This window comes from Hippopotamus amphibius, chromosome 8, assembly GCF_030028045.1.
Source record: "Hippopotamus amphibius kiboko isolate mHipAmp2 chromosome 8, mHipAmp2.hap2, whole genome shotgun sequence".
Lineage (NCBI taxonomy): Eukaryota > Metazoa > Chordata > Mammalia > Artiodactyla > Hippopotamidae > Hippopotamus > Hippopotamus amphibius.
The window spans coordinates 123,571,814-123,589,187 of record NC_080193.1 but is presented as its reverse complement, the minus strand read 5'-3'; the positions used below and the strand labels follow the sequence as shown (position 1 = coordinate 123,589,187).

Below are 17,374 nucleotides of genomic sequence, written 5' to 3'. Positions count from 1 at the left end.
AGTTTCTATCATAGGATAATTTCCATATATAGCTTTCATGGTATTTTTGTTTTGGGCAGAGTATATGATTCGGATGCGAAGATGAGTATATTGATCAAAAAAACCTCTAGAGAGATATCAAATTGTGCGCTTTTGAGTGTGTACAGCTTGTTGTGTGTCAATTGTATCTTTATAGGGGTTTCTAAAGAAAAAAAAAACAGATTTCATTGTTAAGTATTTGCCATTGGAAAAAAAACAAAAAACCTCTAGTGCCTTTTCTTTAATCTGGATATAGAGAATGGGAGCAGTTTCCAAACCAAAACATAATATTGTATTATCAACTTAGTTTACTTGAACTGAGGATGTTTTTCTGAGGGAAGTAAAGGGATGAAAATTGATGATTAAGTGAGGAGGAGTTATAAAATTGGGTATAGGAATGAAGAAATATTGGGAGGAAAAAAAGATAGTAAATATTTTTATTTTATGAAGTGTCAAACTCTGTGCTATGCATATGTGATATCCACTAATCTAGTGGTTTTTGTGTTGCCCTTATAGTTTTAAATTATAGGATTTCTAGCAGTATATTTAAAGAGGTTAAAAGATGAACAATGAACAATGGTTTGGAAAGAGCAAGTTTCAGAAAATGGAAAAAAACTTGGTTTTGAACTCACTTGTTTTGCATGGAGCTATGTACTGCCTAACCACACTTTCCTACATATGCAGTAGGCAAACCTTACATGTTCCAATAAATATGTGTCCTTTCTTGCTTACTAACATGATCTTCTACAGCATCTCTTACCTCTTATTCTCAACATGTTGGACCACAATGATTTGACCATGACACAAAATTGCCATGGCACTTTATATCCTCATTTGCTATCCTCATGTATAAAATAAGTTCTATACATTTATCAAAAATATGATGGCAAATGAGCAGTCTGTAATGCTCGTTCATGATTAACAATAAGAACATTGTGAAAAGTGACATTGGATGGAGATACCTAGAGAAAAAGAGACTAAGAAATAGCATAGCATCAATTTAAAACTATCGACAAAAAGTTAGGGATGGTAGATATATGAAGGCCTATGAGAAGGAAGAGGCATAGCACATTTATAATGATGTCTGAGGGACTGCAAGAGTGAAAGCAATACAGACTTTATGATGCCTGCTCTAAGAGGCACAAAGCCTTTGGTCTGGTGAAATATCTTTCAAACATTAGCCATTGGAACAAATATCCAAGGCCAGAAACTTGCACCAAAAAGTACAGAGACTGTGTTGAGGCTCTCTGTGGGACAGAGCTATACAACTAATACTTTCTTGCATGCATACTAAAGGAAGATACCTCAGCCCTATGATTTTTTAAATTTATTTATTTATATACTGGCTGCATTGGGTCTTCATTGCTGCACACGGGCTTTCTCTAGTTGCGGCGAACGGGGGCTACTCTTCATTGTGGTGCACAGGTTCCTCATTGCAGTGGCTTCTCTTGTTACCAAGCACGGGCTCTAGGTGCATGGGCTTCAGTACTTGTGGCACATGGGCTCAACAGTTGTGGCTCACGGGCTCTAGAGCACAGGCTCAATAGTTGTGGCGCATGGGCTTAGCTGCTCTGCAGCATGTGGGATCTTCCTAGAGCAGGGATCGAACCTGTGTCCCCTGTATTGGCAGGCAGATTCTTAACCATTGTGCCACCAGAAAGTCCCTTGGTCCTATGATTTTTTTTTTTTCTTAAACAAATTTTATTGAGATACAGTTAACAGGTAATAAACTGCATATATTTAGAGTGTACAATTTGGTTTTTTTTTTTCTTATTAGTAATGTATATATGGCAATCCCAATCTCCCAATTAATTCCCCCCCAACCCTCTCTGCTTTCCCCACTTGGTGTCCATGTTTGTTCTCTACATCTGTGTCTCTATTTCTGCCTTGCAAACCGGTTGATTTGTATCATTCTTCTATATTCCGCATATATGTGTTAATATACGATATTTGTTTAGTCCTATGATTTTTATATCCTACTATCCGTAATGCTGTGAAATGTATAAACAAATGAAATGTTAAATACTAGGTCCCTATTAAATACTTTAAAAATATGGGGCACTTTAAATATTAAAATTTGGATATTTACATATCTATACATGATGTTAAGGTTAGAGCTGGGAAGAGCTTATAGATTTTTTTTTAAGTTTTATTTATTTATTATTTTTTGGGGGGTACACCAAGTTCAATAATCTGTTTTATTTATTTATTTATTTATTTATTTATTTTTATTTTTTGGGGGGTACACCAGGTTCAATCATCTGTTTTTATACACATATCCCCGTATTCCCTCCCTTCCTTGACTCCCCCACCCCGAGTCCCCCCCACCCTCCCCGCCCCAGTCCTCTAAGGCATCTTCCATCCTCGAGTTGGACTCCCTTTGTTATACAACAACTTCCCACTGGCTATCTAAGAGCTTACAGATTTTGACATAAGACGTCCTCCTATAACCTGAAGGGGAAAAACTGCCCACAAGGATGCGGAGGTTGATTTTATGGTGCTACAATTCATGTTAACAGAATAAAGCAATAGAAAACACCATCATGCCTTACCTGAAAGCTAAATGTTGCAAAACAGCCTCATTTATTATTCCAAAATTACACGTATTGAAGGGATCAAATTATGTTCATGGGGGAAAAACAGAAAATACAACTCAGAGAAAAGTGACTTTGTTTTACATGTAAAGTAAATAGATAAGAAAATTTAGAAATAAAAATATGCTATAGTTCATCATGTTGATAGACATTGTATTCCTGAGAAGAAATGAAGCCATCACCATTATGGTCGTTCTTCTTAAAAATATCTTCTAAAACTGCATTCTGATATGACTTGTCATGTGGCTTCTCATCTTTTTCAAATTCGTTTTTCAGGTAATGACTTATCTAGAAGGCCAAAATAATATTTCTTTAATAAAAAGATATCACAATAAATTTCCAGCAACTTTGAGAAAATGTTTACATAAAGAAACATATCTACGATTACTCAGAATAAATGATACAGAAATTTAAAAAGCTATTTGAGGTTTTATTTTTTCAACCTTTGAAGCAATTTTCTGAAAAGAAACATCTTCAAATTAGCTTCCCCCAATGTTATAGGTGGTTAGTGGTACATACTCAGAGATTAACATCTGAATTGAATTTCGTTGAAACTAAATGCTTTTCAAATCACTACACTATCCACATTATCAAAGGAAACTCACTCTTAAGGATTTCCATTAGTGAATAAAATCCAAATTGGCATTTCTATAATCTCTAAAAATTAATATGTTGTATAATGAATAAAAACCAACCACAGGTTTTGAAATAAAATTTAATTTTCTTAATTTTTCTATGCTTCTATAGCTCTCGCCCAATCTACAAATTATGATAATCTCTCTAATAATAATGTCAATAAAGAACAGGGATTCTGAAATATTCCCATGTCTCTATATGACATTTCTCTAAGCAAAGACATTATTAGCACAGCCTAACGTGGTAGCTACTAGCCACATAAGAGCATTAAGCAACTGAAATGTGCTAGATCAAACTGAGACAAGCTACTGTAAAGGTAAAATACACAACAAATTTTGAAGATAATAAAAAAAAGTATCTCACTGATAATATTTATATTGCTCTCATATTGAAATGGCAATATTTTAGATATATTGAATTAACATTAATTTCACTTGTTTCTTTTTACTTTTTAAAATGTGGCTACTAAAACACTTAAGATTATATATGTGACTCAATTATATTTCCTTGGAAATTATATATATGATATAAATTATATATTAATACATATAATAACTGAAGAGAGCAATGCACAACGATTTGAAGATAGTGTTAAACAAGGCTGGGTATTTTATTTTCACTTTTTTTTTTGGTATTGAAGTATAGTTGATTTACAACATTTCAGGTAAACAGCAAAGTGATTCAGTTATATATATATCTATGTATCTATGATCTATTCTTTTTCAGATTCTTTTCCATTTTAGGTTATTACAAGATATTGAATATAGCTCCCGGTACTATACAGTAGGTCCTTGTTGTTTATCTGTTTTATATATAGTAGTGTTTATCTGTTAATTCCAAATTCCCAGTTTATGCCTCCCCTCCTCTTTTTCCCTTTGGTAACCATAAGTTTGTTTTCCGTAAGTCTGTTTCTAATTTGTAAAAAGTTCATTTGTGTCATTTTTTTAGATTCTACATATAAGTGATACCATATGATATTTGTCTTTCTCTAACTTAGTATGATAGTCTCTATGTTCATCCATGTTGCTGCAAATGGCATTATTTCACTCTTTTTGATAGCTAATATTCCTGTGTGTGTATGTGTGTGTGTGTATATATATATATATACACACACACACATACACATCTTCTTTATCCATTCATCTGTCGATGGACATTTAGGTTGCTTCCATGTCTTGGCTATCATAAACAGTGCTGCTGTGAACACAGAGGTGCATCTATCTTTTCGAATTATAGTTTTGTCTGGATATATGCACAGCAGTGGGAATGCTGGATCACATGACAACTCTGTTTTTAGCTTTTTAAGGATGCAGAAGCTAGGTAACTGAACTCCTGGATCCTGTCCACCAACTTTCTGGGCTACACAATTCAAATTCTTGCTCGCTCTTTTAATAATCTCATGTACTCCTCACAATCCTATGAGGTAGGAATTATTTGCCCAGTTACAAATTCCTACCGTGCTGCTTGAAAAAGATCTGCTCCTGTAGTCTAGATGCTGGAAATGCCCTGTAGAGATCAGTTTGGTATTTTAATGACCTTCTGGCAGGGAGAAATGAAATTGAACAGGCTGACTCAGTTTCAAGTTTTACATTAAAAAAGCACATGTTTCTTCTTGGAATTTATTTTTGTAACCAGCTCTATAAAGCAAATTAATCAGCTCATTCTAGGTAGAAATAAAAATAACAGCTGTAACACAGATGTATTTAAATTGTAATAAAAAGTTAGATTGTACATATGAAATCTGTTTGATTTACCTCAGTTTTAGAAAGTTGCTTGTCATTGTCCGTGTCTATCTGTTTAAATGTTTCAATGCTTCGTGGTCCTTTGGTCACAGCATAAAGTTCAATCTCAAAAATCAATGTTGCATCAGGTGGAATCTTGCCTTCTGCTAAAGGTATAAATTTTAACAGTTTAATTTACATGAAGATAATGTTCAAATGTTTACTCACAAATAGCCATTATAGCATTATGATTATATTATTTCATATTTATAAAAACTGCTTTCTAAATATTTCTTAGGAACACTTTTTCCATATGTTTTCAAACCAAGGTCTTTCTAAAGACCTAGGGGATCATTATTTCCTGATTAAACTGAAATAAATATAAATCATGTAATTTTTAATATACCCCAACATTCTATAGGAGAGAGCTAGTGCAGAGAAGAAATTCATTGGCAGAAAAATTTCAAAGATCAGTATCTTTTAGAAAATGATTTTGTCAGTTATTTGGAAGTATGAATAAAATATATGTATCAGTATACTTGCCTTTCAAATTCTTTATAGACAAAAAATAGTGCAATGACAGAACCAGTAATAATTTCATGAATAAATTTATAATCACAAAAAAGTCTTTTAAGTATTGTTAAATAGTTCTCTTTAATAAAGTTAATCTAGTAAGTGATGTACCAGATGACTTTAGCTAGCTATCGGCTATTTCAGACAGCCATTCATAAAAATGACCTGCAGAAATGACATGCTAAGAGGCACTGAGTGACTTCTGTCACCAGTACATCATAGTTACTCAAATATTTGTTGAATGAATGGCCTCTATCACTTATTTAAAAAAATGGCTGTTTGTTCTTTGAAGCAAACAGTAATTTTTTTAATGAAAAAGTGGAGAATTCTTGCTAAAGTATTTATATAATCAAAGAAAAAAGCTTGAAAGTTATAGCCAAAAGAAGTGGATCAGTCATGTCCAAAGCCAGAACACAGAAAAATCTACCCACACTGCACATGACTAATGTGACCATTTCAACCAACATACCACATATTACCTGACCTTAGAGTAAAAGAGCTAGAGATTGATTGACTGACTGATCATTTTTACAAAACCCATTCCTCTTCTGTCCAGTTAAGATCTCTTTATGCAAGAAAAATAATTTCTCCTGAAAATAACTGAAAACAAATTCAAAATGCAAATTCAAATTTCTTAAGAAAAAGTATTACAAGTTTGTTTCCAAACATTCTACTGTAAACATAGAATATATTGTCAGTTAAGTTTTATCTTACTAAAAAATTATAAAGAAGAGAAAAATATGCATTTGCTATAGAGTTACTTGTATTCAGAGAAGCAGACAAAGGCTTAGGAGTTAATGTAAAGAATCTATACATACCACACGTACTGTTAATTAAAGCACTAACAAGTTGCATGCGTTTCAGGACATGCAGGGGTACTCTGTGACATTAGGCAGAGATACTGCGCAGAGGAAAAGACTTCTTCAAGTACTACCTAAAATAAAGTTACAGCTAATGTTAGGTCTTAATAACAACTTATCTTAAAAAGCTTATTTGTTCAAGATATAGTTTGTTAAATAGTTACTTATGGTCTACACAGGAGCTTTTAAAATAATCGAATACAAGCTATTAGTAAGGTATAAATAATGCAGGTAAACTAGCAATTTAACTACATTCCAAAGAACACAGTTTTGCTGGGCCTTAGTTTCTTTACATGTAAAATGGAAGTGTTGGTGAAGTTACTGGTGAGATTATTTTTATATTTATTTGACACCTCAAATTGATTATGAACTAACTTCTTCAAGTCAGATTTCTACACTTTTGCAGCAAGGGTCTGGCTTATTAATAGCTTAGGTAGCCTGGGTAGTCATTCATATCTAAGCATAAATTAGTCTACATAAAGGATAAAATAAGTGGTCATTTGCCACAGGGTAACAGGACCCAGGATGAGCACCTATTAATGAGAGATGCGGGTGCTTTAGGCAGCAGGCAGAATGTGGTAGCTACAAGAAAGAGAAACTCTGAAAATGAGATTAAGGAGACCGAAAGGCAAACTCTACCTATATCATTTTGCTTAGAATTGGCCTCAACCTAGGACAATGTTTTTAGGACAAGGCTGCATTCAATTTAACTCATCTTCAATTCTCTCCCCAGGTTCCTTTACAACTAAAAATAGGATACACTAATTATGGTTCGGGGGAGCTATTTTGATGGAACCAAATGATTGGTGAAAAGCTATGAAAGTGAAGCTGTAGTTATCTGGAACTGTCTCTTTAGGAGTTTTAAATCTGATTGGGTCTGACTTGTACTACTAACTTCCCTCCAATCCAATTTGGGGCAGTGATCCCCTGCTCTTGCTGGAAAGAACAGGTGAGGGAACCATTCCTCCTAATGAGTAAACCGACTGCCTTAAGGAGGACGTGCCACTTTAATGAAATATTGGGGAGTAAAGGCAACATTTCATTGTAGAAAATCTTTAATTACTTTAATTATATACTAAATATTTCAAATAGGTGGGGTTAGGATGGGCTCTAAATAGAATGAGGAGGTAAAAATTCTTTCTTTAGGGAATTCCCTGGTTGTCCAGTGGTTAGGACACTGCATGTCCACTGCAGGGGGCACAGGTTCGATCCCTGGTCAGGGAGCTGAGATCCCCGCAAGCTACGGGGTGCAGCCAAAAAACAGTACTTTATAGTTTTCACACAGCAATAGGAAGCAAGGACCTGGCTGAGAATGCAGTATAGAAACCCGCCCTCTGCCACACTGTCCATTCCCCTCCTTAAAAAAATTTCTCTATTTTCCTCCACTTTTAACTTTAGTGATTTAAAGTTTAACTTTGGAAAAATTAATACGTCTTTGACCTATTTCACTTAGCGTAATATCCTCTAGGTCCATCCATGTTGTTGCAAATGGCAAGATTTCACTCCATGGCTAAGTAATACTCCATTACACACACACACACACACACACACACACACACACGCACACACACACACATAATGTTTTCCATGTTATACTGTTTTCCATTGTGGCTGTACCAATTTACATTCCCACCAACAGGGATGTTATATACAGCACAGGGGACAGAGTCAATCATACTGTAATAATTCTATACACACACACATATATACATACATACCACATCTTCTTTATCCATTCATCTATTGATGGACACTTAGGCTGCTTCCATATCTTGGCTATTATAAATAAAGATGCAATGAACACTGGGGTGCATGTATCTTTTTGAATTAGTATGTTCATTTTCTTCAGATAAATACCCAGGAGTGGAATGGCTGGATCATATGGTAGTTCTATTTTTAATTTTTTGAGAAACCTTTATACTGTTTTCCATTGTGGCTACACCAATTTACATTCCCACCAACAGGGATGTTATATACAGCACAGGGGACAAAGTCAATAATACTGTAATGATTCTGTATGGTGTGTAATCTATAAATATACTGAATCACTATGTTTTATACCTAAAATATAACATTTTAAGTCAACTATACTTCAATTAAAAATTTAATACATGCATATGGTAAAAAATTTAAATAGTTACAATATATTAGAGTGAGAGGAAATCTCCTCACCCTTAACCCTCAGGCCTCCCTCCCAGGAACATCTAGTATCATCAGATGGTGTATTTTTTAGATAGTCTATGTAGATATATGATGCATATGTGAAATTTCCCTTCTCACATGTAAGCTCATTCAGGATAGGGAACTATTTCTGCATTGTACACTGCTTTAAGCTCAGTGCCTAGAATAGAGGCTGGCATCAGTGCTCAAATATTTGTTGCAGGAATATATTCTATCCCATTTTATCTGTAACATATTAATACATATGGCTCTACTTTATTCTTTTTACTGGCTGCACAATAATCCACTGTATAGATATAGTGTAAGTTAGTTAACTAATTTGCTATTAAGGGATTCTCAGGTAGTTTGCAGTCTTTTGCTACCCAAAAAAGTCTGCAATGATTATTCTTTAAGATACACCCTGGTACACATTCCTGGAAATGGAACTATGGGATCAGAGGATATGTGCATTTTAAATTTTGATAGAAACTGTTAGAGAGGTCAAATGATTTACATTCCCAGCAATAATCTATGGGACTGCTGTTTTTTCCACATCTTTGCCAACTTTTATGTCTTTGCTAATCTTATGGGTGAGAATGTTATCTCATTTTTGTTTTAATTTCTCTTTAATGAATAAAATTAAGTATTCTCATAGACCTAAAGATCATTTGTACTTTTTGGTTAGTGGGCCACTTGTTTATGAAGTGCCCATTTCTAGGACAGGTCATTATACTTGTTTATATATGCTGCAAACATTTTCCCCATTTATCTGCTTTACCTAGGTTCTCATAGCTTACTTTAGGATTCTAAAAATAGTAAGATATTGAAAGAAGCAGTTCATTTTTTCTACATTTCAAGGCTTCTCCTGAATTAGGATAGTACTAACAGCTTGTTATATTGCAGGTGTTCTTTTTACAATGTTTCAAGGCTGTCCTTTTACTCCAAAATCATATGTTCCAGTTTCCTAAGTTTTATGAATTTGAATTGGTACTGCTTACCAAAAGTATTTGCTATAGACATTTATGTAATAATTAACAAAATAGCATATACTAAAAACAAATAAATGACTAAGGTAGAGCTTATAAAATATAAATACACCATCATGAATATTTTTGCCACTCTGTGGGGTAAAGAACTCTAGCCAGAAATTTGTATTGCAACGTCTTATTTTCTTGATATGTAACAAGATGACTGGGCTGGACTGGACTTGACAGAGCTAAAGTTTATTGGACCCTATATTCTATAATTATTTCCTCTATTATTTTAATTTAAATTTTTTTTAGCAATTCAAAAATTTTAATTGTTGGAAAATACAAGTACCATAAAATTTTCCATTGTAACTATTTTAAGTGTAGAGTTATGTCAGTGGTGCTAAGTACATCCACATTGCAACCAATCTCTAGAACCATTTCATCTTACAAAACAAACTCTATACCAACTAAATAACAAGTCCCTATTTCACTCTCTCCCCAGGCTTTGGCAACCACCCTTCTCTTCCTGGACCTATGAATTTGACCATTCTAGGTGCCTCACGTAAGTGGGATTATACAGTATTTGTTTTTTGTGTTTGGCTTATTTCATTTTATCATAATGTACTCAAGGTTCATCCATGTTGTAGCATGTGTCAGAATTTCCTTTTTTAAGGCTGAATAATATTCCAATGAATGTATATACCACATTTTGTTTATCCATTCTTCTGTCAATAGACACGGGCTATTTTAACTTTTTGGCTATTCTGAATAATGCTGCTATGAACACGATTGTATAAATATAATTTTCAGAGTCTGCTTTCAATTTTTTGGACTATATACCCAGAAGTCTATGATTTATTTTTAAATATAACTTGAGATATACATATTAAAACACTTTACCACATATAGCTGATTCACTTTGTCATACAGCAGAAATTAACACAACACTGTAAAGCAATTATACTCCAATAAAGATCTGAAACAAACAAAAACAAAAAAACCACCTTACCATAGCCTTCCTTTCCATATGCAAATGAAGGGGGTATGATCAACTTTCGCTTCTCTCCAGGACACATATCCATCATCCCAATGTCCAGGCCTTTTATAACTTGTCCAACACCAAGAACAAACCATTTGGGGTGCCCTTCATTTTGTGTCCGGCTGTAATTAAAAACAATACCTAGGTAAGTTGATTTCAACAAAAATAAAATTAAACTTTAAAATACAGCTAAGCATTTAGTTCCAATTTAAAATTGGCATCCTCTCTAACCATCTCTTTTCTTATATTAAGACTCATTCTGAACCCCCTAGTGAGGTGTTTAGCTCAAACTTCCCTCATAATAGCCAGACACAGGTATGGCTAGCCCAAAGCTAGCCATTAGGAGTCATCCCCTTTTCTTTATTGTTGCCATCTTTACAAAAACTACTCAACAGTCAACTTCTTAATGGGTCTCCTGCCCCTAACTAGCTGCATGGCTTGTCCAAATGACTTATTTAACCATTCTGGGTTTATTCTAAAAAATAATGGTGCAGGTTTAGCCTCAAAAAAGTCATTTGAACCATGATTAAAATTTCTATCTTTTCTTCTTATTAAATTTCTCTATTTTCTTCTAAATGGAAAGAACTAACTTTCCCCAATCGTATTTTGATAGGGTAATAGCACTGAAGGAGAAAAGACATTCTACCGCTGAGTAATAAACCATCAATTAAATCACAGTAAGTAGTGGTGGCATGCGGGGGCAGGCAAAAGGACACTGGGTCCAGAAGTCATACTGTAGTGGCTTCTTGATATAGCTGGAAAGTGGCCCCCATGCTTCTGAAAGCCAGATAATATCTCTTAAACTACTCTACGTAATCCTCTGTAAAGAGACGCCAACCCACAGCAAAGGAAAAGTGTGAACATTCTTACAAATAGTACCTTGACCTACTTTTATAGGTACAAAGGGTAGTGGTGGTGGTCGGGGGAATGATGGATGTAGTGTATTTTTAACAATTTCTTGGGCCAACATTTTCAATAATTTTAACAGTAATATTCCATACAATAGGGAAATACTGTATCAAATCTGATTTTCCCCTAGAAATAAAAGGCTGAACTCTTACTGTTAAAAAACAAGAACAAACCAATCAACCAACAAATTAGGCTTCTGGCTGGTGGAGGGAGGCTAGATTTAGTGCATCAACTGGACGAGGAAGCTGTTCGCATCATTTCCTACCTGCAGTAGAATTTCGAGCCGTCTTTAGCCAAGAAGCCGTCGTAATGGGCATTTAGCAGGTCTCCCTTTTTGCTTGTTTTAGAACAGTTTTCTGGACGATGCAAAACTTCTATTTTCACTTCCTCTAGGCTTTCTTCTGCCTTTTGTCCCCGAGCAGTAAAAATGCCCCACACGTAAAAGAAAATGATTAATCTAAATAAGAAATGCATGATTCCTGGAGTCGGCCCCAGATGACCTCCACGTTCCCTCAGGCGTGTCACTCGCGCGAGGCGGCTGCGCCAACAGCCTGGTTCCGACGCGTGGCAAGCATTGTCCTACGTCACAAAGGGCCGGGGGCGGGGTGAAGCGGGGCCCCGCCCCCTCTCCCTGAGGCGCGCGCAGCCACGGAATGTTTGCCATTTGGCTGCTGGTCTCCTCCGGGTGGTACCCTTCGCTTTGGCTAGGTGTTCTCAGCCGCTGAGGCAACACTGCACGCTTGCACCGCATCTCCTCGCTAAGTCCGCATGTTTTACAGCCAGTTTCCTCAGAGGGCGATAGTAACGTTCGCGTTACCTTTTGAAACTGGCAAAAGACGAAATAAATAGACTATGGTGGGATGTCGTAATCCGAGAATTCGATTGTCATTTCTGGGCATGAAAGGCATCTCCTTAGATCCTTAGAGAACTGGTGGGCATCGGGGGAGGCATTCGGCTTCTGGGGTGTCCTTGAAGCGCTTTCTCGGGGTCGGAGTCACGCATGAAGAGGTGCCACGCTAAGCCACAGACTAGTAAACAGAGGAACCGCGGCTCCTCGCAGCGGGGTTAAAGGCGGTTCCCAGAGCCGACTCCCGCGATTCTTCTAGGAGTGCGGGTAAAGCTCTTAACAGTGTTGCTTTTCTAACTCTGTGAGATTGGTAATTATCCACATTCCCCAGAGCAGAAAGCGAGGCAATTTGAGTATTGGGCATTCTGTTTCAGTCTCCCGGCTAATACGCAGCAGGGATTTGACCAAGGCCGACACAAAGCCAGCCTTATATCCTCACCCCCAACATTTTAGTATGAAACACTTTCCAACATACAGAATAAATTTTACTACCCCATCACCGCGGCCTTATATCCACTACTTGGATTCTCTCATTAATATTTAACTATATGTATTCATTATTAAATACATTTCCATCAGTCCATGTATCTGTCAGTTCACCGTATTTCCAAGTAAATAACCAAAGACTTTCACCCCAACTAGAAGGATGTCAGCGAAGGCCTGGATTAGGTAGGTTCCGGAAGGGGAGGTTTTATCTGCCTCGGTGATGCTAAGAAAAGCCGCAGCACTGAGCCTGCTACTTCTGCTTAAAGCTTGCAAAATCCCATAAATCTGAAAATTGTCAATTATACAAGGGGATGGTCATTTCCAAACAGGAATTTAAAAAATCATAAATGCTAGGGAAAATTTTCATTTTTAAAATAAACTCCAACGCTTGCTGCCGTGTTTTATATTCTAAATGAAGTTGCGGCTAAGATTCATTGTCGGCGTGGTGCCAATTCCTTGGGGCGCCTCGCAGTTCCTTGCCGGAGGACTCTCAATGGCACACTGACTTCCTGGGAGATAATTTCTCGGACCCCCTGAATGTGAGGAGGATACGAAGGAAACATAAATAGGAAGTCTTTCATTTATTTATTTTTGAAAAAACAACCACCAGAAGGACCTGAGGCTCACGGCCCGCGGGAAGAGTGCGCGCGCAGCGAGGTCCAAGTCCGCCGGCCCTGGGCCCTAAAGCTTAGGCCCTGGGGAGCGGCCGGTCCGGGCCTCGGCGTCCCGGGTGAGAGTGGGAGCCCCGCGGCCGCCGGCCGAGGACCTGTGGGAGGAGGAGGAGGAGGAGGAGGAGGAGGAGGAGGAGGAGGAGTCACCGCTCCCACCCGCCCTCCTCGCGCAGCCTCCGGCTCGGCGGAGGGGCCGCAGGCCGCGCCCGCTCCTCCAGCCCCGCCGCCGGGGAGGGGTTTCCCGGGAGGAGCCGGCCCCTTTCATCCAGGAAGTGAAAGCGACGTCGGGGTCAATGAAAACAAACGGGGAGCCCGGGGGGAAAGGAAGGCGAGCGAGGAGGAGGGAGCGCCTGGGAGCGGGAGGGAGCAGCCGGGCGGTGGGAGCGCGTGCGGGAGGCCGGCTGCGGTCGCGATTTTGCCGCCGCCGTCGCCGGGGCTCGCCCGGGGATGTCTGAGCCCGCGTCTCGAGGCCCCCGAGCTTCACGCGGCGGCCGCCGTCCTGGCCTCTGAGGGCCGCCACGTCCCAGCAGCGCGCGCGGGCTGAGGGCGGCTCGGTGCCGGCTGGGGGCGCCCGGGGAGGGGCCCGGGCTTGTGGTGAGGGGCTGCCCAGGACCCGCGTTTCCCCCTTCACCGCGGCCGGCGCCGGGCCAGGAGGATGCGCGGCGCCAGGCTCTGAAGCATGGAGGGAGTTCTGTACAAGTGGACCAACTATCTCACAGGTATGAGGGCTTTGCTGCCCGGAGGGGCGGCGGGGAGAGGGCTTGGGCGGGCTCAGGCGGAGGGGCTGCGGGGAAGGCGGGTCAGGGGCTCCTCCTCCCTCCGCCCGGCCGGCGGGGACCCTCACAGCGAAATCAGCTCTGCCTGGTTCCCGGGCTTAATCCCTCTCTCTGTCCCTTGTAAGTGCATCTCTGGCCTCTGCAGGGGACAGTTCGAGACTGCGCACCATCCTGAGGGTGGGAAGTGCACCTGACCACTTCTTTGCCGGTGTAATAACACTTCTGTTTCCTCCTGTAGCTTCCGGAACCATTCCTAGTCGCTCTACATGTATTGTTGCAATCTCTGTCTTTACTCACTCTTAATTCAGCATTTTGGTAATAACTGACTTGTCGGGGCATAGGACTGGAATGAACCCTTTAAGATCAAGATTTCGTTTTAAGAAATCTTTTCACTGTTTTAATTTTTTTTTTTTTAGCAATACGGTTTATTTTAAAAGTTCTCTTGTTGAAGTTGTTCAAGCCTAGCAAGCAAGATTTTGGAAGCTTTTCCCAGATAATATTCTCTTAGGGGTTGATTGTCAACGAGGTATCCTTATGGTTTGGAATTCAGGTAAGTGTGTGAGAAGTTGTAGGAGAAAGTGCAAGACAGAAGGTGTAGTAGGCAAGTGTTTCACTCATGAAGGGGGTTGAAAGGAAGAACTCCAAAGAGCTAGGTGTTTCTGTAGACATGAGAGACCAGCAGGGAAGGGCCCTTTTCCATGACACCAACAGTCTGGCTTATTAAAGAGCCTAAATCTGGGTTGTAGTCCCATCTCTGCCATCAACTAACAGTAGGGACAAGTCACTTTTTCTCTCAAGATCTCAGTCTCACAGGGCCAGGGTGATCAACTAGTTTATCCTGAAGGTGTCTTCCAACTCCAGAATCCCATGATCTCACCAAATTAGAGTAATGGGAATGGATTTAAAGTCAGATTAAATAGCAGACATTTCTTGGTTTAGTGTAATAGGCCAATCTTGATTTGCTGCCTGCTTGTTCACTCTGCCAAAAGTATTGAACCCCTCAGTAATTATATGGTACATTTAACTGGTGTCCATCTGACCTTGTACAAAATCTGCACATAAACACTTAAGACATAAGCACTAGGACTTCCCTGGTGGCACGGTGGTTAAGAATCCACCTGCCAATGCAGGGGACATGGGTTCCATCCCTGATCCAGGAAGATCCCGCATGCTGTGGAGTAACTAAGCCCCCCATGTGTCTCAGCTGCTGAAGCCCAGGTGTCTAGAGCCTGTGCTCTGCAATGAGAGAAGCCACTGCACTGAGAAGCCCGCGCACCACAACGAAGAGTAGCCACCGCTGGCCACAACTAGAGAAAGCCCGAGCGCAGCAGTGAAGAGGCCCCCCACCCCCCCCCCCCCCCGCCGCCAAAAAAAAGACATAAGCACTCAGCTACAATTGTCTGTTTTTTTCATTAGAGTTCTAAAAACAGATTTATAGCAGCAAATGCTTAGACATTTATGATGTGCGGATGTTTTGTTTGCATTAAAATGTCAAACACTTTACTTCTGTAACTGATATGTTGTAACAGGAAACAGTTAAAAATGAGGCAAATATTTTTTTCTTAGGCATTTTCATGTGGCCAGTTGTGAGAGCAGTTATACTCTTTAGTTTAACTTTAAGACAGGTAGTTACTATGCTTTGAGAGGCAAATGATCATCTCATTGCAAACATTCATAAGTGCAGTGTCTTGGGAGGTCATTGAGGACTCTCTTTATGCATAGCCCAGAGCAATGGGTGATTACTAAGATGAGTCATAATTTATTCTTGGAGCTAAATGTGGTGTTAGTGACCCTCTTTCTCATCTTCTGTTGCTGAGCACCAGCTGGTTGAGCTTTTAACCTTGTGTGCTTAAGATTTTAATCTTTGCAGAGCATTTAAGTTAACTGCTAGTATGCAATGTAGAAACTTGATAAAATGAAATCTTTTGTTTGGGAGAATTCTATTTTTAAAATTTAAATTTGGCTCAGTGGTATGCTGATTATTACTTTTAGTTCATCTTAGGTCAGAAGGGTGAGCAGCTGTTCATACTTAAGTGATCTTTAAAGAAACTTCCAGTTTGATGGCAATGTTCTTTAAGAATCCTTTGAAAAGGTTAAGAATTTCAGTAACATTTGATAGTTTGAGATAAAAAAGAATGTGTGTTTTGAAAAGGTATTAAAAAGGTATGAATCTTTTTCATAGATATAGCCCTCATATTGTTGTATTAAATATTTCTTCAGAGGTATGTTTTATTAAATATTTCTTCAGAGGTATGTAGAAATCATTAATAGTCTTAATTAGATTAATATATTTAACTATAGTCACCTTTCACGTTGGTATAAATTCTAAATGAATCATTTTTCTCAATATTTATTTTAAAGAGATACTGAATCATAATAATGCAGGCTTACAAAATCACAGTTTGTCCTATAGACACACTAGACCTGGGGTAGAGGAGTGTATTTTCACTATACCCTTCTTATAATTTGTTTGCCAAGGTGAATTAATGTTTGGAAAGTTACCATTTTCATTTTTATGCATGCCCAATACAGTATACTCTCATGGGTATCTATATATCTATACTCTGATGGGTAACAGACAATATCTCAGTTTTCTGTTATTTGATCATTTATTTATTCAATCACTTGAGAAGTACTTTTTTTTTTTTAAGCACCTGTTATGTGCCAAGCACCTTTCCTAGATTCTGGAAATGCAGTGATGAACAAAACCAAGTTCATGTACCAAAAGAACTTACCTTCTAATTTGCTAGGCCTCATTAAGGAATATAGTGTTTCATAAAAAGAATTTTCCAAGCATCTGAAACTTGGTTTTGGATATTCATCCCTGTGAACTGTATTATCACATTCCCTGCTGTGAAATTTCGTCTTTATGATGACTCAGCATTGTCATTTCAAAAGTGTTACAGGTAAAGCCTTTTGGTGAGGTAAATCCTGGGTCTATATCAGGATGTAGGAATGACTGCCCTATCTGTTACTGTCTTGGTACTATTTGGCTCAGAAAGACTGAACTGATTAATATAGCAGGCAATGTGTAAAGTGATCACGCTGAATGGTGATTTTTTAGTCACAGAAAGAACAGGGACAGTTGCACTGCCTCCAGCATGATCACCATG

General features: G+C 38.5%; 2 protein-coding genes across 5 annotated transcripts in view; one reads left to right on the top strand and one right to left on the bottom strand.

Moving 5' to 3' along the window:
• Window positions 1-2,578: 2,578 nt before the first annotated feature.
• FKBP7 (FKBP prolyl isomerase 7) lies at window positions 2,579-12,056 on the bottom strand. Of its 2 annotated transcripts, none has more exons than XM_057744884.1 (4): window positions 11,747-12,056; window positions 10,543-10,694; window positions 5,003-5,136; window positions 2,579-2,900 (listed from the first exon to the last, which is right to left on the bottom strand). In XM_057744884.1, the coding sequence occupies exons 1-4, from the start codon at window positions 11,953-11,955 to the stop codon at window positions 2,739-2,741; spliced, it is 657 nt and encodes a 218-aa protein (XP_057600867.1). In that variant the 5' UTR covers window positions 11,956-12,056; the 3' UTR covers window positions 2,579-2,738. The 2 variants fall into 2 exon arrangements, with proteins under 2 accessions (XP_057600867.1, XP_057600866.1); XM_057744883.1 differs by having other exon boundaries at window positions 5,003-5,133; window positions 11,747-12,053.
• PLEKHA3 (pleckstrin homology domain containing A3) overlaps window positions 10,636-17,374 on the top strand; it is a 36,369-nt gene continuing 29,630 nt past the window's right edge. The window contains exons 1-2 of one of the 3 annotated variants that reach the window (XM_057744882.1): window positions 10,636-10,717; window positions 11,186-11,249. Coding sequence is in view for 2 of the 3 variants with exons in the window: in XM_057744880.1 (XP_057600863.1) it covers window positions 14,165-14,204 (40 nt within the window). In the remaining variant the exon portion in view is untranslated. Of the gene's footprint in view, window positions 10,718-11,185; window positions 11,250-13,655; window positions 14,205-14,677; window positions 14,812-17,374 lie in introns of those variants that run through there. The other 2 variants (XM_057744881.1, XM_057744880.1) reach the window with 2 other exon arrangements.